General features: G+C 40.6%; 1 protein-coding gene across 8 annotated transcripts in view; it reads left to right on the top strand.

The window, feature by feature from the left end:
* The window catches only part of PPP6R3 (protein phosphatase 6 regulatory subunit 3), a 137,630-nt gene that overhangs the window by 23,710 nt on the left and 85,976 nt on the right, over window positions 1-27,944 (top strand). For 6 of the 8 annotated variants that reach the window (XM_084630225.1, XM_084630224.1, XM_084630223.1 and 3 more), the window contains exons 2-6: window positions 10,295-10,455; window positions 17,253-17,380; window positions 19,667-19,899; window positions 21,604-21,790; window positions 25,071-25,208. In XM_084630225.1, coding sequence (XP_084486351.1) covers window positions 17,369-17,380; window positions 19,667-19,899; window positions 21,604-21,790; window positions 25,071-25,208 — 570 coding nt within the window. In that variant the 5' untranslated portion in view covers window positions 10,295-10,455; window positions 17,253-17,368. The remainder of the gene's footprint in view (window positions 1-10,294; window positions 10,456-17,252; window positions 17,381-19,666; window positions 19,900-21,603; window positions 21,791-25,070; window positions 25,209-27,944) is intronic. The other 2 variants (XM_084630220.1, XM_084630221.1) reach the window with 2 other exon arrangements.

The raw sequence follows: 27,944 nt of genomic DNA, 5'->3' as shown, positions 1-27,944 counted from the left end.
ACAATTCCAGTTCCTTTTTCGTTATCTTCAAAATAAGCTTTTTAGGTTTTCCACTTTCTCACTGCATTAGTTGGACCACTGTCCATTTTGGATGAAATTTTTTTTTGATAAAAGGGTATTTGTAAAAGTACCTAGTCTGATTTGAAGACATCTGAATTAATACACAACAATATGCACACTGCAGCTGTGCGTCCCTGCCAGATTTCTGGCAAGGAGTGTGTGTTTTCAAAAGGGGGACACTTGGGTCAGATGGCACCTTATTATAAATCCTGTTTTAGAGAAAGTTTTTAGACTTAGCCATTAAGACTGTCTTTTAAAAAAAACCAAAAACCTCTGGATGCCATCTGACAGATATTTCTCTGCAGAGCTTGAAGCCCCAAAACTGCAGGCTTGTGCCTGTGCGTGTGATCTGGAAAGTAGATGTACTATTAAAAGAACATCACTAGCCCTGTGACCTACTGAACACCCCAACCTGTGGCTCCAGAGCCACGTGCGGCTCTTCAGAAGTTAATATGCGGCTCCTTGTCTAGGTACTGACTCCAGGGCTGGAGCTACAGGCACCAACTTTCCAGTGTGCTAGGGGGTGCTGTCTGCTCAACCCTTGGCTCTGACACAAGCCTTGCCCCCACTCCACCCCTTTCTGCACCCTCCCCTGAGCCTGCCGTGCCCTCACTCCTCCCCCTCCCCACCAGAGCCTCCTGCACACCATGAAACAGCTGATTGGGAGGGATGGGGAGGCGCTGATAGGTGCGGCTGCTGGTGGGTGGGAGGCACTGGAAGCTGGAGTGGGGGGGGGGAAGAGAAGCTGTTGGGGGTGATGCTGACTTATTACTGTGGCTCTTTTGGCAAATGTACACTGGTAAATTCTCAGGCTCAGGCTGGCCATCCCTGCCCTAAACTTCCATGGTAGTGGAGGGTGCTTATTGCTTTTGCAGGTGGCAGTCAATATCTTCCAAGGTCAGGTCCGTAAAGTAACATTTTACACATTTCATGTGTTTTTTTTTTTTTAAAAAAAAGGGGGGGGAGAGTGCAGGTGGGGGAACTAGCAAATTCTCTGAACTTCATTTGTCAACAAATCCAATTATCACTATTTTGTTGATTTGTGACAAAGTAATTGCAAGTCACACAGTTGCCACCTTAATTTTGATCAGTTTGCTTTTGATTTTTTTTCTCCTGCACTTTCCTTACATCATCTTCTGATACTTTGTTCTATGTAATCTGTCTTCAACATCTCTTTATTCCTTTTCCATTCTTATACTTGCTTTCCCTTCACTGCTTGCTCAAGACTATGGCTGTGCTGTTTATGCATCAATTTGAAATGCACTAGTCAGTTTCACTCTTTTTACTTCTGCTAGGCCACAGGAAAGTGACCTATTAGGGAATAGAATAGGTTCCAAACACTTCACTCTAATTATAAACTCATTGTGTGAGTTTTTAAACAATGCAGGATACCTGCAGTACCAAGCTCAAGTTAAACATTTTGTCGCCAAATAAATGTAAAACCAATACTTCCTCTTCAAACTAAATATTCTTTTAAATATCCGATTTAAAGCAAGCGTTTTAAAAACAAACAAAAAACCCTACTCTTTCCATTGCTTGTTTTCTCTCATTAGAGAGCATTATTATAATTCTTTGAGAGGTGTTAACAAACATGTGGACAAGGGTGGACCAGTGGATATAGTATACTTGGACTTTCAGAAAGCCTTTGACAAGGTCCCCCACCAAAGGCTCTTGAGCAAAGTTAAGCAGTCATGAGATTAGAGGAGGGTTCTCTCATGGATCAGTAAGTGGTTAAAAGATATGAAACAAAGGGTAGGAATAAATGGTCAGTTTTCACAATGGGGAGAGGTAAATAGAGGTGGCAAAGTTTGCAGATGATACAAAATTACTCAAGATAAGTCCAAAGCTGATTGCAAAGAGTTACAAATGGATCTCACTAAACTGGGTGGGTGGGCAACAAAATGGCAGATGAAATTCAGTGTTGATAAATGCGAAGTAATGCACATTGGAAAACATAATCCCAACTATACATACAAAATGATGGGTTTCAGAGTAGCAGCCGTGTTAGTCTGTATCCGCAAAAAGAAAATAAATGCTCAGATAAATTCGTTAGTCTCTAAGGTGCCACAAGTACTCCTTTTCTTTATACAAAATGATGGGGTCTAAATGAGCTGTTACCACTCAAGAACGAGATCTTGGAGACATGGTGGATAGTTCTCTGAAAACATCTGCTCAATTTGCAACAGCAGTCAAGAAAAAAAGCTAACAATGTTAGGAACCATTAGGAAAGGGGTAGATAATAAGACAGAAATATCATAATGCCACTATATGAAGCCATGGTATGACTGCAACTTGAGTATTCCATGCAGTTCTGGTCACCCTGTCTCAAAAAAGAGATATAAGAATTGGGAAAAGTACACAGAAGGGCAACAAACATGAATAGGGGAATGGAATAACTTCCATATGAGGAGAGACTAAAAAGTGGAAAAGAGATGAACAAGGGAGGATATGGTAGAGGTCTATAAAGTGAATAGGGAAGTGTTACCCCTTCACATAACACACAGAACCGGGGGGAGGAGGGGTCACCCAATGAAACTGTCAGGCAGCATGTTTAAAACAAACATAAGGAAGTACTACTACACACAATACAATCAACCTGTGGAACTTGTTGCCAGGGGGTGGTGTTAAATCCAAAACTACAAATGGCTTCAGAAAAGAATTAGATGCTTATTAGCTAAGATGGTCAGGGACAACCCCATGCGCTGTATCCCTAAACCTCTGACTTCCAGAAGCTGGGACTGGACAACAGAATGAATCACTTGCTAAATTGCTCTATTCCGTTCATTCCCTCTGAAGCATGTGGCATTGGCTTCTGTTGGAAGACACAGTACTGGGCTAATGGACCATTGTTCTGACCCAGCATGGCCGTTCTTAATATGCATGGAGATGATTCTGACTGTGCACACCATTATTAACTAAGGCTACCTTCACCTTTGAACTTGACCTATACAAGATCTAGTTAAGCCTTGTCTACATGGTGTGGTTTTTATCTGGGTATAGGCTGCTGGGGGCGGGAGAGCCAGATTTGCATTCTATCTATGCTAGGCATTTGCATTAGTGTAGCTATTCTGATGGGTAAAAACCCATTGTAGACCATGTCTTTGACTCCAGGAGACACTACTGAATACAGATGCTGTTACCACATAGTTCCTTTCCCTTCTCTTGGTCATCATTTGGTTAAGTGATTGGAAAATGTATGACACTCAGAAATGAAGGTTTAAAGAGGGAGGAACAGATACTTAACCTTAGTGTAATATTTTGACAGTAGTTTTTTTGACTGCCTTCAGTATAAGTGCCTGTTCCATACCTTCAAGACTATTTTAGTAACTAATTGTTTTCATACTGTGAAGCCTTGGGTCTTTATGCTACATTTCTCAGTGTAAACGAATTGGAAATAGTGGATTTTAGTTCTAAAACTTGGTGCGTAAGATACAAAATATTTTGGCATTTAGAACTGGCTACCTTTTCTGATAAAATTTTGATATAACCTCTTGTACACCTTAACTTCTAAATATATTTAAAAGTCCTTGCTTGCTCACCAAGTTCAGAAGACGGAACTGTTAAAATGCTTTATGGGTTATTTTGTAGTATCTTTCTCTAGGCTGATATGCCTGTTGGCATTATTAAAGGGGGCCTACAAAAGATTTAAAGGTTTTCATAATGAAAATTCCAAAAAATCCTGCTCATACTTGACCAAAGAATATTAAGATTGTAAGGTCAGAATGTCTGTGTCTTTGCAGGAGGACTACTTAGGGCTCTTGTGAGAGTTCTCATTTTAATGAAAGGGACAGAAGTGGTTAAAACTTCAGTAATACCTCCTTTAACAAAGTTAGGCGTGAACATCAGTTTAAGAACACCAGTTTGCTTCTGTTTTAAAACATTCCTTTCCTCTCCACTTGGTGAGTTTTCAGCTTTTCTTTGTCTTAATTGCACTACTTCCCTAGTTACCATAAAAATCAGGTCTTATCTGACCTGGTAGTCATAAATTAAAACACAACAAAACAGGGGAAACATCTTTGAGACTGCTATTATGTCATAAAGAAAAGTGGACAAGGTTATACTTTCCCTGTTGCATGTCAATTTTGACATTCCTTCACGTCTTGTCAAGATTGCTAAAAGCAAAAATGATTGATGGTTGTGATGTCATATCTGAAAGGGATAGGTCATCCTCAGATTTGCTTCTGTGAAAATGTAAGTTAGTTTCCCTAGCACTGTCACTAGCAGCCCAGTGCTTCCAACAATTCTTGATATCTGGCTTGCTCTCTGTTCCCTACAGCTCATAGAAGCAGATCAAAGTCTTGGAGCTCTGTGCTCTGGCCATGCCCCCTCAAGCTTCTGCTTCTTGCTTCCTGCTTCCAGTTTCTCTGCCTCTGTGGTAGCACGTGGACAGCAGTTTTTACAGATCTCACCTTGACATCTGTCAAAGGGTTTTTTGTCAAAATTTTGGACAGAGGTGAGCACTCTTCTCCTTCCCAGTCCTTCCTTCCCCGGACCAGTTTTTTAGCTGGGTGTTGAAAAAACCCTGGAGTCTCAGCTGTCATGCCTCCCTGCTGGCTCCTCTGCACCTTCTAGGTATGGTAGGGCAGCCAGAAAAGCACTGAATGAAATCCAAATGGTGCTCCATCTGGGAGACTGCCCTCCCAGGCTTGGCAGACAATAAGTTTTTTGCCCAGCTACCCAACATCCATAACAGCTGCAACTCCGTTTTGGGGAAAAATGGACCAGGAGTCTTTGGGCAGAGCAGGGGGAGACTCCAAGGACAAGGGGGACTCCAGTCAGCTGATGTAGGAGTTCCTATGGGCCCCTGGAGAATATAGGGCAGACTTGCGGAGTCACAAATTCCCCACTACTCAGTCCTAAAATGGGTCCTGAACATCCTGGGAAAAGAAGCAGAATTCGTAAGAATGCTCACTCCTTTCCAATTTGGTCAGGACAGCTCTGAAAGCGTATTCCCCTAGGAAGGGGAAAGGGACTAGGAGGTGAGGCTCCAAAGAGATCTCGTAAGAGGACTTCAGGCCCTCAACAAGGCTAACTGCAAAAAACCTCACCCGAGCTGGTGGAGAGCTTGTATGCTCTAAGTGAGCTAAAAAAAAGCTAAAAAAACAGAGAGCAAAAAAAGGGAAGAAAGTGTAAAAGATCCAGAAGGTATGAGTCCTCTGACTCCTTTTTATCCTGTACAGAGGATGGTGAATTGTCAGGGTCTGACTCCAATCAGGACTGGAAAGACTCGGAAGTTTTTTTTCCCTCCACCCCCGCTGAGAAGTTCGAGGCTGTGTGCAACAAGGTTGTATCCATTATTCAGATTCATCACTAGCCTGAACAAAATCCCAAGAGCAAGCCTGAGCAAGCTTCTCCCCTCAAAATCCTCCCCTGAGGTAATGGGGGATTCCCATGAGGAAGTAATTAGGGATGAATGGGATAACAGACAAAGGCAAGCACATTGACACACATGATCCTAGCTTCTGTAGGATCCAGGACCACAAAGTCCTAATTACTGAGATACCCAGGGATAATGCTGCCATACGTAACCATATATTTAGCCAGGAAATCTCCTCAAAAGGGGAGTTTTGTCCTAAGAACCCTACAAATAAGAAAAGAGGCCAGTTTCAAAAAAGACTGAGGGCTCCTCAGCCTCCATCAGGGCACCCCTCGCAGCTACTTGCTTTGCCAGGGACATCTCTCTCCTGGCTGGAAATCTGAGTTCTCAGGGATCATGCTGACTTTGGCTATCTTTTTTAAAGAAAGTTTCCCTGCCAACAACATTTGTTGTGATGCCTCAATGGATGTGATGAGATTCTCAGCCAAAGCCATGACTTCTAGCTCAGTGACCAGGTGCCACTAGTAGCTTTGTCCCTGAAAGATGAATAGCCACTCTAGCAGGTGTTGTGCTCTGCCAAATTAAAGGGAGCCGTGCTTTTTTGGAGAGAGGCTAGCCAATGCTGCAAAATCTAGACTGTCCCTTCCACACCATGCCTTTGAGAATGTGCAGACTGGCCTTTAGACAAGTGTTCCTTTCAGCCTTCATCCTCGTACAAATACCAGTGAAGGGACAGCATGTTCTCCAGAGGAAAAAATGTAGTACTTTGGTTTGGGAGGAAACCCCCAAGGAAACTCTGCTCTCCCAAGCCTCTTTTATGTGAAAGGCCACAGTGGTCTCCACCTAGAGCTGAAGCTTGGGGGCAGGATTTCCCATTTCCTGGAGTAACGTGTTGCTTTGACCATGGACCAGTGGGTCAGGGAGGCAGTTAATCTGGTATAATCCCTTGAGTTACAGGTGCCAGCCCATACATTTTTTTCTCCAGTCCTGTATCTTGAATGACCCTATAAAGCACAATCTAATCAAGAAAGATTTCTCACTTGCTGGATATGGGAATAATCGCCTTCCCTCTGGAGAGAGATCCTTGTGGTTCTACTCCATCTTCAGAAGCATACAGGGGGAATTAGAACTGTTCTAGCTCTCAAAAGACTCAAATGAAGAAAAGAGTTCTGGATGGGAGTCCTAACATCTATTGTGTCATCCCTGACCCAGGGGGATTTTGTGATTTTTACTGGATCTGGGGGATGCATACCTCCACATCCCTATCGGACTGTGCTATCACTGGTTCCTAAGGTTTGCCTATAGCAGGAAGCATTGTCAATATCAGATGCTTCCATTCAGCTTGTCCTTGGCCCTCAGGGTCTTTACAAAGATAATCTTGGTAATAATACTAAGACTCATGTCACAGGGGATTCATTTGTACTGCTTCCTGATATCTTAATCAGAGCTCCATCCCCAAAAACTGCACACAGAGCTACGTACCTGACTTTGAATCTCCTGTAGGTCCATGGCTTTATTATCCACGTGAAGAAGAGCTCCTTGATTCATTCCACCCAAATAACTCTTGGGGAGTGGACATAGACCCCTCAATTGTATGGATAAATCCATCTCAAAAGAGGTTCCAGAAGATTAAAGATCTCCTCTTACCGTTTTGGAATTGCAAGAGGCCTATTATTGCACTGATCTTCAACTGCTAGGCCTCCTAGTTTCATGCATACAGATGGCTCCATGGATGCAACCATACATCATACATACTTTTGAGGCTTCATCTTAAAGGTATGGGACTACTCTTTTTTGGAATGTGTGAAAGATAAGTGAGATTTCTGGCCCAGGTGATCAGTTCCTTAAAATGGTGGTCAGCCATGACATTTGTCAAGGGCCTGCCCATATGTGTTCCAGAATTTGTGATCCTCACAATTGACACTAGCCTGGAAGGCTGGAGAGCACACCTGGGGTCCCACACAGCTCAAGGCATCTGGAACCTGGAGAAAAGGATCCACAGCAGAAACCGCCTATAACCAAGAGCAGTCAGGCTGGTACTGCAAAGGCTGCAGTCCAGTCTGAAGGGGAGCCACATCCTGATTCAGTCCGATAACATGAGCTTTGTTGCATATGTAAACAACCAGGAAGGAACAAGAACCACAGGACTACACCATAAAGTAATGGCGTTCATACAATAGGTGGAGCATTCTCTCCTCACCTTCACATAACAGGAGACCTGAAGATGGTGGTGAAGAGCTCAACAGGCACAAGGTGAACTCTGAGGGGTGCCTGAATCAAGAAGGCTTTGAGTTGACCATCCAATCATTTGGCCTGTCCTCAACTGACCTATTTGCAAATCCCATAGCTGTTAGAGACCAAAGTACTTCTTCACTAAGGAAGTGGTTCCCCAGATCGATGCAAATAGATGCCCTATCACACAGATGGGCATAAGGCGACGTGTCTGTGTGTGTGCCATCCTTCCTGTTAGGGAAAGTGGTCCAGAAAATAAAACCAGAACAGATTACAGTAACATTGATACCACATTGTCTGAAGAGACCCTGATTTTTGAACTTAGAGCTGAAATTGGGACTGCCATTACAGCCCCCAAAGATTCAGGACATCTCATAAGGTCTTCTGCTTCATCTGTATATGAACTGGCTGCATCGAATAGCATGCCTAACAAAAGGGAAATGCAGTATTGTTGGGTCTGTCCTCCAAAGTCATTAGAACACTTCTTTCTTCTAGAAGAAAATCTGCCTTGAAAGCATACTCCTTTTTCTGGTCCAAGTTTTGCAGATGGTGACAGGAACATAAAGCAAATCATAGAAATCCAGGAATTCCATCTATCTTGGATTTTCTCTCTTAAGGCTTCAACAGAGATCTCCAACCTAGCACCATTGGATGTCAGGTGTCTGCTTTTTTGTTCATCCAAACTTGCTTTCTAATAGCCATCACATCCTCCGGCTGAGTGTCAGAGCAGGCAATATGCTCTATTTAGTGTGTGTTTCATAAGAACAAAGTGGTGGTCAGCATCATTTATCCTGAAGATGAACTCTTGTTTCCACTATTCCCAAGAGATGGTTCTACCTTCATTCTGTCCAAGGCCACAGCATCTCACTGAGGAAAGATGGCACACCTTAGATGTTAAAGGGCTCTGAAAATTTACCTCAGAGTCCGTAAGGAAAGTGAGGTCCCTGTTTGTATCCTTCCATTCAAAATGCCAAGGAATCAGAATTTCCAAATCCTCTACTGCGAGATGGATTAGACAATGCACTGTGAAAGAGTAAAAGGCATTGGAGATTCCAGTTCCAGAATGTGTCAGGGCACACTCCATGTGATTCCTGGAGACCTCTTGAGCAGAAAAAGCTAATGCATCCATTGTGGGAAATTTTGTAAGGCAGCCACTTGGTCAAATGCTACCATTTTTGTCAAAGCACTACAAAGTGGACTTCCTGTGTTCTGCAGAGGTATCCTTTTGGTAGGAAGGTACTACATGTAAGTGACCTGGAAATTGTTTTGCCTTTGGAGCAAATATTATAGATGGGGAGGGATACTGTTTTTCCTTTCGTTTTCTGATCTTTTCTATAACCATCTCGACATCTGCTTGCTACTTACCAGTGGTCAAGAATTGTGGGAGATCCTGGGCTGCAGAATGGAAAATTTCTAACTGATTTCCTTTCTGCTAGCAGTCTCTCCCACAATTCTTCCCACCCCTGGATGGCTCATCAGTCAAGAGTCGAGTATTAAGTGAAATTGTTACCATAAGACCATCTTCCTTGGTCTACTGTACATTACTTTATCTCTAGAATATTTGGTAATGATAGGCAGGTTTTACAGTTTTTAGAATAACTCACCTGGAAGCAAGCAGGAGTTGAGGGGGCCAGCCAGACCATGCAGCTCCAAAATGTTGATCTGCCTGCAGGAGCTGCAGAGAGAGGAAAGCAGCCCAGATATCCAGAATTGTGGGTGATGCTGCTAACAAAGGAAATTATTGGTAAGAAATTTTCCATTTGTCACTTTGAGGCACAAGCAGGTGAGCCTTGTTCTGAGACCAGCTGCTGGTGCCTCAGTGTCTGTATTCCTTTGAGTGGCAAACTAAGAACTCTCCCAATTTTAAGGACTGGTCACTTAGGAGACCTAGCTTACACCAGTTTCACTAAATCTGTTTTAAAACCTGGTTTTTGTTCAGTGCAACTCTGTGTGGCCACCCTTACTTCATAATAAGTGGCTAAAATTGATTTGTCCAACTTTAGGTGAACTAACTTTTGCCACTTTTGTTTTATTCTGAAGTGCCCATGCAGACTTGTGCCAAAATAACTAAATCTCTTAATGTGCATCTCTTTATTTTCATGTAAGTTTGTGTAGATCAGCACTTAGTATAATAGATTCTCAAACAGTCATGATAGAGCAAGACCATAAAAAAAGGGAGAAAATATTGCTCTGCTCCCTAAATCTGAGGGAGTGCAGGCAGGTGAGTATAAATTCAGTTAGATGAGATCCTCAAATACACATAACTACAGGTATTGACCAAATTTTTCCCTTTTTGAAGGTAAACAGCAGTGTCTTAAATATATAGTCTTCAATCACAGAGGGTCAAAACTGTTTAAGATAGTTACATATACCCACAACAATATGAAGAATGCCCAAATTCTTGTTCAAAACCGGAGATGGCAGGGAAAAGGGGGAATGTTGAACAGACTAGAAACAGCCACAAAAGCTTTCTTCTAAAATTGTTCAAAAGACCATCTATGTAAAAAATATGACTTACGGGATCAGGTTCAGTTTCTTCCAAACAAGTCTCCTCCCTCCCTCTCTTCCTTCATATTCTCAATCCCCAGTAGCTCAGAACCTTTATGTTGTTACTGCTATTTGAGCTGTTTAATGGAAACCTGTTAACATTATGAAATTATAAAATGTCTTGTTTTTTTCTTATAGGAAGAAATCTACTTCATCTTAACCTAATTCAGTCCTGCTAATCTGCTAATATTGTAGATTGAAAGATTTTGCTGTTGCCAGGATATCCTGTAATGGGCAAGGAGCCACGGAGAATACAAATCGTTTTGTTTTCTTAACTTTTTTAAAACTTTTGTTAACAGGTAAGAAACATTGCTATTAAATTTCCTCTGTAGGGACAACTTCTCTCCCTCCTCTCCTTCTCTCCCCTCCTGCCACCATAAGGCATCGGTTTAAACATTTGGTGGTTCCTAAGTGCTTTACTCTGTCATCTTCTCTCTCCCTGATACCTCTCCCCTTCAGAAAGGCTTGCTTACATTATTTTTGTAGGACTCAACTGTTTTCCTTTAGCTATTTTTCCCTTTTTGCAGTTTCTCGTCTGTAGCCAAGCCCTTCCTTCTTTCCTTTGCAGCTTTCTTCAAGTCATTTTTCTCTTTTTCTTCCTAGTTGGCTGTTTTCCTTTGTATCCTGTACCACTGTCACCACTACCACATCTGGATGACCCCTCTTCACGTTGTCACAAATGTAGCATTGTGATGATCTTACTATTGGTTTTACAATGGACATTTTAAACTATTTGGGTTTGTGCTAGGAAGTTTCACAGCTGCCACCGGTATCTGGCATGGGGTACTGAGACTGTTAATGCAGATCCAGTTTTTTTTACTCTGTTTTGTTGTCCCCCTTCCTAATCATGAGGTATTTGTTTTAAACTAAGCTAGGGATAGTGCTCAAGTTTGGGGGAAATTTGGGGACTTCAGGAAGGTCATTTGAATCTCTTTCAAAGCAGGGGGAGCGGGACGGAATTACCATCTTCTGATCCAGTAGTGTAGGGAGCGCCAGTAAATCTATATTTTTAAAACAGCCCATCTTAAAAAGTCAGTTGTTCTTTGACTTCAGTTGAGAACACAAGGCCCACATTTCAGTATTGTATAATCAAATCCTTTACTAGTGCTTTTGCTATTGGTTCTATCACAGAAGAAATGGTAGCAATCCAGCATTCACAGCATCCGTTCTCTCTGTGCTGGAAGGAATTGTTTCTGAACAAATGTGTTCATGGATTGATGCACATAATTGTGGACAACAGACTTTTTCCATCAGAGGGTCTTGCTCTCAACATTTGAAACAATAGTGATATTCCAGTCTACTTCTGCATCTGAATTCACTTTTTGCAGCAACCTGTACATACTCTAAACTGAGACCGACAAATTGTAAAATTATTTGTGCTTAGCTATACAGTCTCACACCTCTAAAACATAAATGAACAGTCTGCTTAGCAGAAGCCACTGTGATACAAACAATATAGTCTACTAATGGGATTAAAGTATTAGGTGGTGGGAAAGCAAAAATGTTCTAAACCTAGCAAAAAGCATTTCTTAAACCAATAGATATCATAAGTTTTTTGTTGTTGTTGTTGTTACTAGTGAACCAGCCATGTTCACATCTGGAGTGGGTGATTCAGTTTTTATTTACACTTGCGTTTAAATTAAGAGTCCTAACTAATCCAGCATCTTTACCAGTAGCTTGAAGATACAGGTGTGGAGTGGGGGAATTAACAAGGAGACATTTGATTCTTGTCTCAAAACTCATATTGTAATTTCATTGATAACTTTAATAGCGAAGACAAGCTAGATTATTACAGCTAGTTATATAATTTAGGTATCCACTACTTTTGTTAGTAAATATTAACTAGTTTGGACTGTTTGTATACTTACTAGGTCAGAGCAGTGTATATTTGGGGGCTTCAACAATAAGTCTTAATGTGGGTCTGTATACACTTATGCAAAGTTGTGATCTAGCTAGAACAGGGGTGGCCAACCTGAGCCTGAGAAGGAGCTAGAATTTACCAATGTACATTGCCAAAGAGCCACAGTAATACATCAGCAGCCCCCATCAGCTCCCCACTCCCAGCACCTCCCACCCACCGGCAGCCCTGCCCTCTACTCCGGGTTCCAGCCCAGGGCCCTGTGGATTACAGTCGTCTACAGTGGCTCCTGTAACAGCTGCGTGACAGCTACAACTCCCTGGGCTACTTCACCATGGCCTCCTCCCAACATCTTTATTCTCACCACAGGACCTTCCTCCTGATGTCTGATAACGCTTGTACTTCTCAGTCTTCCAGTAGTATGCCTTCTTGCTCCCAGCTCCTCACATGCACCACAAACTGAAGTGAGCTCCTTTTTAAAACCCAGATGCCCTGATTAGCCTGCCTTAATTGATTCTAGCAGCTTCTTGATTGGCTGCAGGTGTTCTAATCAGCCTGTCTGCCTTAATTGTTTCCAGAAAGTTCCTGATTGTTCTGAAACCTTCCCTGTTACCTTACCCAGCGAAAAGGGACCTACTTAACCTGGGGCTAATATATCTGCCTTCTTATCACTCTCCTGTAGCCATCTAGCCCGACCCTGTCACATTACCCAGAAGCCTTAATATGATTTTTGAAACAAATTTTCCCTTTTTACATAAAAAACCAATGCTATGGTCAGTTTTTATATCACATAAGAAATTTGGACTAAAAGCAAAGAAATGAATAGCTTCAGTAAACATGCTACACCGGGGTGGGCAAACTACAGCCTGTGGGCCGGATCTGGCCCACCAGCCATTTTAATCCAGCTCTCGAGCACCTGCTGGGGAGGAGGGTTGGGGGCCGCTCCACATGGCTCCCGGAAGCAGGGACATGGTGGTCCTCCAGCTCCTACGCATAGGGGCAGCCAGGGGGCTTCGCTCTGGACACTGCCCCCACCCCAGGCGCTGTCCCTGGAGCTCCCATTGGCAGGGAACCGCAGCCAATGGGTGCTGCAGGGGTGGAGCCTATGGGTGGGGCAGGGTGCAGAGCTGCTTGGCTGCTCCTCCTCATAGGAGCCCGAGAAGGGACAAGCTGCTGCTTTCGGGAGTCGCTTGAGGTAAGCGCTGCCCCAGTCCTGTTGCCCCAGTCCTGTCCTCCGAACCCCTCGGTCCCAGCCCAGAGCACCCTCCTTCACCGCAAACTCCTCATCCCCAGCCTCATCCCAGAGCCCTTCAGCCCCCCTGCACCCCACTCCCCAGCCCAGAGCACCCTCCCGCACCCTGAGCTCCTCATGTCTTGCCCCAACCTGGAGCCCCCACCTCCAACCAGACCTCCTCACCCTCTTCTGCACCCCAACCTCAATTTTGGGAGCATTCATTGCCAGCCATACAACTTCTATTCCCAGATGTGGCCCTTGGGCCAAAAAGTTTGCCTACCCCTGTGCTACACCTATCAAGTATAAAGAAGTGCATACTTCAGGGGGTCAGAATTGTGTTGTGATGGATTTGTAGGTGTATTGTTTTTACTTGGATTTTGGTTGTCGGTATTTCCATTTAAGGGATAGTTAACTGTGAAATTCAATTACTTAAAGATAGAATTTTTGGTAAAGTAATTGTTGTTTCTTGAATGTAAAATAATCTCTATGTATGGACTTGAAAAGTTATGGAATTTTGAGTTTTGTAGTCAGTTGACATTCATGAAAGTAGCATTTATTTTTGGGTCATAGTTTAATTAGTGATGACTTGACAGAATATGCATTTCTAAATGCATTGTTAATGTTTGTGGGCGTTGTAACTCGTAATCAACAATTCAATTTCTTTGTTTTTTAAGTATGGTGGGTAAGGACATATGTCCTCTTATGGCCTTAGCTGGTAATTCAAATGAAGTTTCACTGGATTTTTTGGAAGCCTCTGGTGGCATTTGCATAGAACTTTTTTTGCATCTTGGGTGACTCATACTTAGTTTAAAGGCGTGATGGGCACTGGCCAAAAAACACTGAATGCTGGAAATCCGTATCCATATTACCCTGTAGACCTCAAAATTGCTGTAGGAGAGTGGGGAATCTGTCAGTGAAAATGTACTGATTATAGACAGCATTACCCCAGTGTCCTTACTGAAAAACTTGGTCATGAGTGGCAGTTGTAGAATGTATTCTCTGGCTTTTTCTTTTCAGTCAGCTTTACTAATAAGCATTTATCTAATTTTCAAATTATATCCATTGAAAATCTGATTATGCTTGCTCTTAAAAATTTTCTCACAAGCCGGTTCAAAACATATCATCTGCTTAATAAGCATTTATCACTGTGCTATCTAATTACTGTTAATGGATTTTAAATACAGTGAGGCTGCCCAGCATTAGGGAGTAAAATGTACTTATGGAGAATCTTGATGTGATACATCATTGGGCTGGCAAAGAGACATAAAGATGTAAAACTTTTTGAAAAGGAGCTGCTTTATACATCTCTCTAACTTAATATATTCAGAAATGTCAGTTCAAATTCTAGTTGATGAAAACCCATTCAGATTTTTGGGGGGTAATGAGAGAGGGGGACAACTTCCTTTACAATAGGACACAGATTGTAACCTTAACTCAGTAAAAGCTGCTGCATCTCCAGAATATCCTGCAACCTTCTTTAGGTATCCAGTAATGAAGTTAGTCTCCTCTCCACCTCTGTGGCCTCTTCTGTCCCACCTGTGGGCTGTTTGAAAGTTATCTGCACTCAGTTATGCTAGCAGTCATGTTTTCCTCAGCTAGTTGGTCTGCAAGGAGGGTAAGAGCCTCCTGCCCTCAGCTAGAGGAGATGATTCTTTAGTCCATGAGGTGGGGTCTGTCAGTTAGTAGTAAGTTCCAGTGTCTAGCCTGACAGGTGGCAGGTTGTTTCATGCACACCTGTGAGTGTGTTGGGGGTGGGGAGGAATTTGTATGACATCTTGTACCATAAGATAAGTAGTTGTGTGATCATACAAGACTACTGTAATGCATATGTATTAGTGTTGAATGTGCAACCGTAGATTTCACACTTCCTGACTCATGAACTTGTAGCCATGCAACTTTTTAATATAGCTTTCTCTATGGTCAGCCCTACTCTTCTAAAAATTCCAGATTATGATATCTCTAGCTATACAGCTGAAATAGTTTCCTTCTCACCTTAGTCGATCTGAGATGGGGCCTTCTGTGGAGACCCACCTTGTTCAGTCCTCATGTGATAGGCTGTGTAGTTAACATGCACATCTTCTCTCCGTGTTAAATGCAGATTTTTACAAAGTAACTTAAAAAGAGATCCTATCATGCTAGCAGATGCAGGACATAGAGTAGTCTCTGGCTGTAGAACCCTTTTAGGCTGCAGTGTTTCCTATTCGAGAGAGAGAGAGAGTCTCTCCCTTCCCCACCCCCCTTTAGTTACTCAGAAAAATGCGGTGATAATGCTTTGCACTTGTATAGGAGATTTCATTGTACTTTCAAACGTAGGTAAGCATTACTGACTTTTACAGCAGACCTAATTAGAGATTTTTAATAAAATTGCATGAGAGGCACCAGTCTAGTACTTAAGACATGGGCCTACCACTTGAGATCAGGGTTCTGTTCCCAGTTCTGCCACAGATTTACTACCTTTGTCAAGACACTGCAAAACTTGAGAGGAGCCATTTTTGTCTTAAAATGCTCAGCTTATTCTAAGCTTTTGTTGAAAACTAGTGTTCTAAATCTTAAACATTTACAAATAGGATATTTTATTAAGAGGATCAAAATCAGCCAGCTGTGGGAAGGCTTGCATCTAACCTTAATAAACAGTGCACATCTGCCATGCCTGGTCCTGTAACTCCAAAAGATGTGTGGCTGTCTCTTTAAGTGAAAGAAATCTTTGGTTCTTGTGTCCTTTCTAAGCTTCTGCCACCCAGTGGAAGGTAACATACTGATACACAGAGTTTCCAATCTTGTTCTCACTGAAGACAATGGCAAACTCTCATTTGACCTCACATGGAGCAAGACAGAGCTCCAAACCACTCTCAGTAAAAAAATTATGAACTTTGCCTGATTGCAATACGCTTTCTTTAGCTACAACAGGCATGTGAATTTTCAAGGAGTCTCTGCTGTGTGGAATGTTTGAATGGATAATTGCTTTGCTAAAGGGAAGCAAATAAACATCAGCAAATTAAAATTTCAAACCAGCCTAACTTCTTAATGATCTATAATTCAGATAGTGACACTTTCTTTATAGTTTGTATGTACTGTCTCTCTTCCCTTCAGAGTAAATTAGGCAATTTCCTGGCCAAACCAATTTTGGAAGATAAGTTGGTTGAAACTTTTACTAGTAGAGAAGCTGTAGCTTCTCCAAACATTTGATCCCAATTCATTTGGGATTTTGAACTACGTTATTTTGCACTAACTTTGTGTATTTTTTAAAGAAGTGAGTTAAGAGATCTTCTGAAATACACACAGTACATGTTTATGGTGACACACAGGCCTCTTATTGGGCTTGTGTAGTCTGTCTGAAAAAAGACAACAAAGCTAACTAGTGAAATACTATAAGCAATGTAATATCATGCTCATAGAGCCATTTTGTTAGCTGTTGACTACCATGGTTTTCTTTTTTAAAAGAACCCTTCTCAATTCTAAGAGTGACTCTTATAAAGTTATCCTGAAGCAGTTGCTTGTGTTGATACTTACTTACTTTTTTTGAGCATGCTTCATGTTTAAAGTCTCAAATTTTGCATCTTGTGTTGAAAGCAACAAACATGTTTTCAGGAGCTCACACCAATACTGAAACCTGATACTGAAAGCAACTTTGAGTCCAAATTGGGTTTTGGAGATGGTTGAAAATCTAAAGAGCAAGTTATAATGAATGTCTTTTTCTGGGTTATGGATTTATTGGGCCTAATTGTACTCCTGTTGTGGTCAATGGGAATAGGATTGTGTAATCATACATCAAAGTTCCCCTTTAAAGAATAGAAATCTTTGGTGTGGGGAGGAGGTAGAAGAAAACTAGCGGTAGAGATGAACTTGTCACTTGCCTGTTTTTCAAAGTTGCTGTGTGCATTTGGAACTGCTCTAAGTCGTCTTGGTAACTGCCAGTCATACTTTTAAGAAAGTTCTCTTTTCTTCAGGGTTCCTGGACTTCCCCTTTGGCACATTTTACGGTGTTTATTTTTCCTTATTCCAAGGGACCTGGGCTCCTGTTGGAAAGTGATGGAATAATCTCTGCTCGGCACCTGCCATGTTGAGGGAGCACCCCTAACACAGCTTGCCTGGGAGACAGTTTGTGAAATAACGCAGTAACATGTTTGCAGTAGTATGCCTTTTCTCTTATTATCCATTGTTAAATTGATTTTGAATGAAATTATTGAAACAGATTTTGAAAGGACGCTTGGGTGAGTGTCTCTTCCTCAGTCATTGCAGAGGGGTTTATGTCTGGAATTCTTAACACTAATAGCTGCTACTTCCAAAACTTCAGCTTGTATTAATTGTGGGTGGACATGGTAGTTGATCCTATGTAATGGGATTGAAATATACATTTGCTGTTGGTCAACAATACACCTGTTATATTTGTCCATAGTAAATGGTTGCCGTGGCTGTAACAACAAATAAGCCAATGTTTTTGAAAACAATTATATAATAAACTTAAATCAAATTACAAGCTAACACATCTATTGTAAATAAAATCAAATGTATGGATTCTGACTACTCTTGTAAACTTACTAATTTAACTGGTAGGTAAGATTGTTCTGTCTGATTCTTAACATCTTCCTTTTTAATTCTTGCATGGGATCGCAGATGATTCAAAATGATAGTATATGTTAAATTAAAACTTTATTTACTCCTTTCCCGTATCAGTTTCAGTGACCCCAGTACGTTTTGTTTCCTGGTTTAAAAAAAAAAAAAATTGTTCGATGCGCTAAACAATATTAAGATTAATATGGGGTGTTTAAGAGATTTGCATGATACACTGGAAAACAATATTACCCTGGATAAATATATTTAAAATAGGCATGGTGTACACACAAAACCTTATTGTAATGTAATTTTAGTAGTAACAACACCTAATGACCCTGTCATGCTAGGTGTGGCAAAAATATATTTGCCTTGATATATACACTGTGATGCTGAACTCTGACACTTTGTGTCAGCTAGACCTGATCTACATGCTAAATTAACTTTTTTCCAGAAATTACTATATATACAGATTTTATTTGTAAGTAAATTGACTGCATTCTAGGTACTGTTGATGAAATGTTTAATTTAAATGAATTTTTGTAGGCTGTATTAGGCGCATGTCTGACATGCAAAACATACAGTTTGGGTTTGTTGCCTGTGCACTCTAAAACTGATTTTGAGTACCAAAAAGTACAGCTCACAGGACACTTCTGCTAAAGTATACATGCCTCTGTATATCCCCATAGCCCTTAAAAAAGCTGATTCTGTTGCCACTAATGTATTGCAGTAGCGAAGATTTGGTGCAAAGGCCTCTAATTGTAGAGGTACCTGTTACAAATTTTGTAACATTTCATACTGTTCTCCATAGACTGTTGTTTTTAAACCATGCTATTAAAGACTCAACTTGGCAGGAAAAAACCCTTTCTCTTAATTACTGGTTATAGCTTTAAAATCCCCTTGAGTCCACTTCCTTCATCGTATGTGAATGAAAAAAGATTTCCTTTAAGGCCAGACAATGTCCTATGGAAATAACTCTGTAGTAGTTTTAAATGCTATGGTCATAACTTGTTGGGGATGGAGTGCTTGTGGTGGTTTACTAAGGATATATGCTTAAAAGCAGGAGTGTTTTATCCGGTAAATCTGAAGTTGTAATTCTTTCTTTCATTATCACAATTGCCTTAACAGCATTTGTGTGCAAGATCACTTAAGACAAGAGTATGAACCAAGGGCAATATCTGTGCAACAAGCCTGAGTTCTGGCTGGAGTGCCTATGAAAAATTCTGACTGTCAACAAGAATTCCTTCTGTAGCCTCCTAAGGAGCGTGTGTGTGTGCCAGAGCATTAGCTTTGCCAGTCTTAGGCAGTATTGGGGGAAGCTTCTGGCACCTTCCTTTGTCCAAAAAAGAGCCCTGTCAGCTGCTCAGCGGGCTATCTGAATCTGACCCTTACTGAAGATTGTGATTGAAGTGGAGCATAAGCAACTGGACCAGTGAACAAAACCCCTGTTTTTATACAAATATACCTAACAGAGTACAAGAGAAATAAAAAAAATTAGGAACAGAGTTAACTTTTTTTTTTTTCTTTCACACAGCATTAACATGTCATGTCTTTGTAGAATGTTCAAATTCTGGATCTAGCTAATTTTTTTTGAAGAGTTAAAACATTGGCTTATCATTCAGCACTCGTGAATTACAGTAAAATTCCCCAGCTATTGTCCATGCAGAATCTTTCAGCATCTGATAATGTGCGTCTTGTTCAAGCTTTAGTGGTGTCTGTATTATGCATTCAGGTTCCTTTTGGGTTTAGAGGCTATGAAATGGATATAATGGAGTTCATGGCTTTTTGTTGGGGAGAACTACAAGTTAACAACTGTTAAAATAAATTAGTAAATTAACACTCTGCATATGCTTTTCTCCTTGTCCAGACCAGCATGTTTTGGAAATTTGATCTCCATTCGTCATCCCACATAGACACACTTCTAGAAAGAGAAGATGTAACGCTGAAGGAATTGATGGACGAGGAGGATGTTTTGCAGGAATGCAAAGCTCAGAATCGCAAACTTATAGAGTTTCTGTTGAAATCAGAATGTCTGGAAGATTTAGTTTCATTTATTATAGAAGAACCACCTCAAGACATGGATGAAAAGATCAGATACAAGTAGGAAAACACTACTTATCTGTGAGACTGGGGAGGTGTAGGGAGAGGAGAAATCAGTATTTAATTCCTGTAGGCCAGTCTGTAGTGGCACTGGTATGCACTTAAAAGTTCTGTCTTCTGCTTTATAGTAAGTCTTGGATTTTCTGAGTGTTTTGTGCTACTTAACATCATGACTCCTGTTAATGCTTATACATTTAGTGTGGTTAAGGCCCCCTCTTCCTCTGAAAACTCCCCCTAAATTGATTTGGTGCCCAAATGGTGAAAGGGTGCATTGAAGGGGGATTATCTCAAGTGATTGTCTAGAAAGCCTCACTCCTTGTTGTATCATTAGAAATAGTGATACTAATAGGGTTTTGATAGAGTGGTGTATTCCACATGAACACTTGTACCCATGTCGTTAATGGCTAGTGAAGATCATTGGGGATGAATGATAGTCTATTACTGCTGTAAGGGAATGTGCTTAATCTCTAATTATGAACCTTTAGTGTGGAGATATTATGATCAAACTGCAGATGTGGCCAAGAACTGTTTTTCATGAGTTTGGCAAAAAAGCGTTCAGACTTTTCATCATATACCTTGCAACAGTTATACAAGCACTTCTCTCATCTAGCTTAGGCTATTTCAGTGCACTCTACATGGAGCTGCACCTAATGATCACTTGAAAACGAAGTGCATAATGTGGCTGACATCATAATAAACAGTATTTCAGGCAAAGAGTATGTTACGTCGGGCTTCCATAGTTTGCTGTGGCTTCTAGTTAAGTTTTGGGTAGAGATCTAGGTATGTTTAACTAAAGTAACTGAGATGCTGCCCCGCAGCCCTTACTGTAATATATCTGTGCAGTTAAAATAAGTCCATATGCTAACTATTGGTTAGTTTAAATTTTGTTTTTAAAGCACTTAGAGGCATTTTTTAAAGAAATAAACTTAAGTGAATAAATTCACAGTACTGTGGGTCTGCATACCTTTGCTACTAAAATACTGGAAAATTCTTTTTTGCTATATAGCTACCCAATGTAAAGTGGATAAAGCCTTATGTTGTTTTGCATGTACATATTGTGTATGTTGTAGTAGTTTAGATTAAACTGTCCGAGTGCATGTGTTTCTAACTTGGCATGAAGCAATACTAGTCAACCTTGTAGGGTTTTGTGAGAGATGCTGCTGCCTGAATTAGGCAGATTTTTAACAAACATGTTAAAAATGTTTTTGATCCAGAAATGATCATGCTGACTTTGTGGTCTTCATATGAACTCTATGAATAAAACCGAGTATCAGGACTATCTGTTCTTCGCTTGCTGACACTTGAATCGCTCCCTCCTCTTTTTTTTTCCCCAGACAAAATGGGAAATGGTTTCTGAAGTGGGGAGGTTAGTGCTCAGACAGGAGGGCTAACCAGTAGATATTAAGCTAAAAGCTCACCATATACTATTTGTATTGCTTCTGACACTCAACTTATGTGATATCTGTAGTGCTGCAGTATAGTGGGAGACTGGAGTTTCCTGATCTCCGAATAAAAGCATAAAACCTTTTTACAGAACAGTACATTCATATTTAGACTAACTTACCCAACTCTCTGCAAATCAGCGGCCTTACGGTTTTCCATATCTGTCCAACAAGCCCACCAAATTGCTTTGTTTTGATTCCATATTTTACTGTGTAATATTTGTTTTATAAGCATGAGTGATGGAAGGTGTCCCTTTTCTAGGTATCCAAACATATCTTGTGAGCTTCTTACGTCCGATGTCTCGCAGATCAATGATAGACTGGGAGAAGAAGAGTCCTTACTTATGAAACTGTACAGCTTCCTATTAAATGAATCCCCTCTCAACCCTTTGTTGGCCAGTTTCTTCAGCAAGGTGTTAAGTATTCTTATCAGTAGAAAACCGGAACAGGTAAATATTTATAAGCTCTTCCGTTTGTAGTATGTGCATCAATAGCTGTAATATTGAGCTGCGCTCCTCTGTAGGGCTACCATTTTAAAAGGTTGTCGCTGAATCAAGCAACCAGATTCACTTTTTCCATGACAATAGAAAGTTTTCTAGTAGAGATGAACACTTTAAGAATATTAACAAAATCTGGGTAACTTGCACTGACTTATCCTCACTTTGTTTATCAGAACAGCTGTCTGGTCAGAAATGTGTTACTAAGGGGAAGTATTTTCTTCTGCCCACTCCTGAATTGACTGCTTGCTGTCACCATCCTTTAGTTAAAGAGGTTTAATAGATTTTTAAGGCCAGAAGGGACTATCGTGATCATCTAGTCGTCTTTTGAGGAAACTCTTCTCCTTTCTACAATTCTTATATAGTGCAACCTTTACAAAATATTTGAAAATATCTTCAATTTGTCTCAGTTCAGTAAGATTTCTCTTTTGTATATACAAATTCGTTCTCTCCAATATAAGTAATGCCATTAGCACTGCTAGAAATCACCCATTCTGTGTCTTGTTACTAGTCTCTTGTGCTTACTAATCTGATGATAGCGGCAGAGTATCACTAGTAGTCTGTTTAGGCCTATTCACAGGCCAAAGATAGAGCCTACTTAAATTTTAGCATGGTTCTGATAATTGTAGCTAACTGTTTGCGGAGTATACAAAGCATTTTGCACTGTACAGTGGTGTGTGAAGAGCCATGGCCTGTCCATGCTTACCACACTGGTTATTCTTGTACATGTAGATTCTGGGTAGCTTTTCTATATTGCCTTAGCTGCTACTTCCAGAAACAGAATAGGTTTTTTGGTGGTGGTTTTTTTCCTCATAGTGCAACGCACTTCTTATCTTCCTCCCAGAAAGAGACCTGGAAAGTGGACTGACTGGATAACCCTATTGTACAAAATTGTGGGTGGCTCCAATTAAACAGTAAATCCTGTTAGATGGAGCTTAACTGGCTGTAGTTTGGCTCTCATTACAGTAGAGTGTTGGATCAGGGTACAGGAAGATTGTCCCTGATGTAGATAAAGTAGTTCTTTTTTAGTAGGTATGGACATTACTTGAAAGCTAAACCTGTAGATGGTCCATGACTCCAGCATGGTTCATGCTAAATGATGTGGCCTCCTCTAATGGAACCCTATCGTAAAAAAAAAAAATCCCTGTAAGGTTCTACTTGTAGAGTAGATGTGCTTTTTCCCTTCTCTCTGGGCAAAATTTGGGGGTGTAATTCACCACCAGTATAGCTTGACTGGTGGAAGCTGTAATGTATAGACAGGGCTCTGAGCTCAGTCTTCACTACAGCTTCCTTTGTTGCTAACCAGTGGAGTTGGAGCAGTGATGAATTATGCAATTCAATTTTTGTCTGCATAGACACAGCCACAGTGTAGCTTTCTGACTGTTTTTTTTTTCAGCCTGGATGTTTGTGATTCCAATAGTACGTTAAAGTCAGGAGTGGTGGCGGAGGAAGAAGAGAATTGCTGCAGAAAATGTGAGGGCTGCAGTACCATCTTACAGCTCACTATTGCTATCCCCATTTGTTTAGCTTATCATTGCTTTGCAGACGTAAGATGGGCAGACAGCTCTTACTGGGGCCTCCCTTCTTACTCATCTCCTTCTCCCCTCCATTTAAAAAAAAAAAAAAGCTCTTTGTATGAAGAAATCTGTGCACAAGCAAGAACTTGGTCTAAAATGGAGCAGACCACAGAACTGTAACTGGTCCCAGTGGCTGGGATCCTCTACATCTGACTCCTTAAATACAGCTACCATATATGCTTATCAAGAATAAGTGTCCTTTCTCTTGTGATGCCAGGACAATATCCTGTTCCATTGGGGTTCTATCCTCCTTCCCCTTGTAGTTCAGTACTGTCTGCTCTCCCAACACATACCACATCTACCTAGGAAAATTTGCTCTTTCCTGAAACTCTTCAAGAACAGTTTTGGGTAAAACGATTTGATTATTGTTGGCCTTATGGGTGAAGGAGCATCTTCCTTCTAAAAATAAAAAAAGCCTATTGATAAATCTGTGTTTCCACAGCTGTTCTAAACAATTTGTTTTAGCTAGTGGAACCATATTTTGTGAAGCAATTTTCAAGAACTTGAGTTTTGGGAAAAGGCAAATTTTGGGACTTAACTGAAATAAGTGCCAGAGAAATTGAATGACTTCTATGATACTGATCTAATGCATTGGATTTCAGTGGCTAGATAGCATGCATAGTGGTATCAGGTTACCTGTTAACAGGTTGAATTAGTGTCTGTTACAATGTACTCTCACAATGCAGTTCTGTTCATGCTGCTTCCCTTTATGTTTTAAATGCTTTGTTTCAATGCTTGCTTTAATTCTATGAATTGCTTTACAAACCATCCTCAGAATAAATTATTCTGTCCCATAATCTTCTAACAGCTGTGATAACTTAATTTGTGTCACGTTTCAGAGTAGCAGCCGTGTTCGTCTGTATTCGCAAAAAGAAAAGGAGGACTTGTGGCACCTTAGAGACTAACCAATTTATTTGAGCATAAGCTTTCGTGAGCTACAGCTCACTTCATCGGATGCATAAAGTGGAAAATGCAGTGAGGATGTTTTATACACACAGACCATGGAAAAAATGGGTGTTTATCACTTCAGAAGGTTTTTGTGTGTTTCCACTGAGTGTGCCAAGTGAGCGTTTACAGTATTCTTCAGATTTCTCTGGGAAGAATCTAAAGAAATCTACTTATATTTGACTCAGCACCTCCAAAAAAATCTCTTTGGCCCACATTTCTATTTGTCATACACAACTTAGACTTTGTAGATAAGCCAGAGAAAAATAAGAAATGTGTTCACACTTTGCAGTTCTAATGAAAAGTTTTTAAATAATCCCCATGCAGTGTTTAAAATCCAAATACTGCAGCACTAAGAATCTGAAAGTGTAATAGGCTTGGTTTTCATTGTTCAGGCTAAATGAAATGCAACAAGTAAATAGACTAAATAAAAAAAGGAGAAATAAGGTGTTAATAACACAACTAAAGATCTGCTTGAAGTGCTTTAAACTGTTTTTCAGGTTAAAAGGACAGTGTTATAAAGTCTGCCTAACTTTGGATTGCCCACTCTAGATGGCTGAACATGTTGTTCATAAGTCTCTTCTCCTGCCTTCACCACTCTCAAAACTTGTGAAACAGAACATATTTGAAATACTAATCTACCAGGGGAAATAAAGAAAAAGTACTTGCAGCAAAACGTAAACTTGTTTTTTTATTATTATTTCTTCTAGATTGTGGATTTCTTAAAGAAAAAACAAGATTTTGTAGACCTCATTATAAAGCACATAGGGACCTCTGCTATTATGGACTTGTTGCTCAGGCTGCTGACTTGTATAGAACCTCCACAGCCCAGGCAAGAAGTATTAAATGTAAGTAAAACTATGACTTGTTATAGTGGTTGGCATGGGTGAACTCTTAAGGCCTGTCTGTTATGCTAGTCTAGTTTAACTTCAGGTGGTTTAAACGTATATGGTGGCACTGGTGTAAACTCCTGTGTTTCAATAGAAATTGCAAAAGTGACTAATCTCTCACAAGACCTCTCTTCTCCCAGTTTGTTTTTAACATCAGTTTAACTCAGACCCTTGTGTTTTAAACTGCCTTCTTAAGAGTTGGTCGAAACAGTTTTTGAACATTTTAATTGTTGTTTTTAAACCAGTTAGGCCTTGTCTACATTTAAGTTCTGCTGCTTAACTATGCCAATATAGTTAAAGCAGCAAAAACCCTGTTGTAGATGCAGTTCTACTAGTACAGCTAGTGTAGATGAAGTTAAGTTGGTATAGCTTATTTCACTTTATTAAACTGAAATAAGATGTCAGTATAATTACATCTACACTTAGGGGAGTTCTGTTGGCGTAAAATATTTTAATAAAAAATAAATAACCACTATCAATATAGTTATGCCGGTAAAACAATGTCAGACCAGGTCATGGTTAAACTGCTGCAAACCCCAAGTGTGGTCACACTTATGTCAATTTAAAACTGTTACTGGTTTAGCTTGTCAATTTTAAACTGGTATGAGTTTGCACCAGTTTCATTAAGTCAGTCTTCCCTGACTAAAAATCTTTTCCTCTGTTAATTGGTCAGGTTCTACTTTTGTCTCTTGGTGGCCATGCTAAGCAAGGCCCTACACTCGATGGCATTTCTCTGATTGGTCAGGTCTGCACTACAAATGTATGCCAGCACAGTAGTTACCTTGCTCAGGAGTGCGATGAGGTGTGGTTTTTGTGACCTGGTATATCTACACTAGCAGCACTTTGCCACTATTCTATACCAGTACCAGCAAAGCACTTCTGAGACCTGGCCTCTCTTTTGGATGTAACACAATAACAAGGGGAACTTGTCTGGGAGAATGGAGGGATTCTGGGAGCCCCTCCTGTGTGCAAAGCATTGTTCCTACAGAAGCAATAAAATGTACAACCCTTTAGTAATGTTACTTGGCTAGTTCTGAGAAACTATCTATGCTTTTTTCCTGAAAGTTATTCATGTAAAGAAGGCTTTTTTTGAAAGCCTCGTGGTGGTGGTGGTGGTTTCTTTATGACCTAATTGTTTCTTTGCATCTTTAAAGTTCAGCATTGGGCCTTGTTTTAAAATATAGTTCTGATCTCCATTGTAACTGGAACTATAGCTTTTTGTATTAGGAAGCCTAATGTTCCTAACATGTGCATGAGTTAGGATTGCACAACTATGAGATGCAGTGTGAGCTGTTTAAGGCCTCAATTAAATACATGGTATCTAGATGTAGTTCCATAATCTGTAAAACTCTAGGAATTCAGGAATACCATGAATTTTTTTACTATTATGCTGAGTAGTTCCCAACTGTTCATTTTAGAGTCTTGTTTTGAATTGCTGTGTATTTGTGGCAGGTTGCCACAAGTGTGGCTTTTTGGAAACTAACAAAACGTGTGTGTGATACTAGTGCTTGAAAGAGGTGGTAATAGCATGACCTGAATTAGATAATGTATAGGCAAGATATTGTACTATAAGTTTCTGGGTATTGTAGTACTTCAACTAAGTTGTGGGCTTTTTTTAAAGTGACTGACTATGAATTGATTGTACAGTAACTCCTCGCTTAACGTTGTAGCGGTGTTCTTGAAAAATGTGACTTAAAGAGAATCCAATATCCCCATAAGAATTAATGTAAATGGAGGGGTTAGGTTCCAGGGGAATTTTTTTTACCAGACAAAAGACATTAATACATATACAGTACAAGTTTTAAACAATTTAATACTGTATTAGGCAATGATGATTGTGAAACTTGGTTGAGGTGGTGGAGTCAGAGGGTGGATTGTCTGGCTGATCCTCTTGCTGAACTTTTCCCACTCAAAAAAGCACATCTAGAGATTGTTTTGCTTTCCTTTTTTTTATTTCCTTGGTAAATTTCTTTATAGCAATTCATTACATGACCAACTCCCCTAACCACTTTGGAGCTGCGTTCCCTGTTAGGATCATCATCGCTAAGGATTTGCAAACCAGCAGCTTCAGTCATTTGGAAAGCTTCAGAAGGACGTTTTGGCAGTCAAATTTCGATGGGTTTGTTCTTCTTTTACTTCTTGGCCCTCTTCTTCCATTGCTCTCATCACCTCTAGTTGCATCAGATCTTCATTGGTTAGCTCTTCTCCGTGTGATTGCAGAAGTTGTGTACTGTCGGCTGCTTCCACCTCATCAAAACCCACTTTCTTGGCAAAGCTGAGGATATTTTCATAGTGGGGACATCATCTTTAAATCATTTTAAGTCACTGACGCATTCAGGCCACAGATTTCCCAACACACCATTCATGCATGCCTGAGTAACTTCAGCCCAGGACTTACCGATGTTATCGATGCACTTGCGGATGTTGTAGTCATGCCAAAATTCCCAAATCGTAGGCTTGCCTTCCCCATAGGTGCCTCTGATGAGCTGGTCAAAAGTAAGGCATAGGGAATACCCCTTAAATGCAGCGATGGCTCCTTGGTCTGTGGGTTGGATGAGTGATGTGGTGTTAGGTGGCAGAAAGACAACTTTGACATTTTCACACAGGTTGTCCAGGTTAATTGGATGAGCCGGTGCATTATCAATAAGTAATAAAATCTTGAAATCAAGATTTTCCTTGGCATAGTATTCCTTC

This window comes from Lepidochelys olivacea, assembly GCF_965140295.1.
Source record: "Lepidochelys olivacea isolate rLepOli2 genome assembly, chromosome: 6".
Lineage (NCBI taxonomy): Eukaryota > Metazoa > Chordata > Testudines > Cheloniidae > Lepidochelys > Lepidochelys olivacea.
The sequence above is the reverse complement of the archived record's forward strand: the minus strand, read 5'-3'. Positions and strand labels throughout refer to the sequence as shown.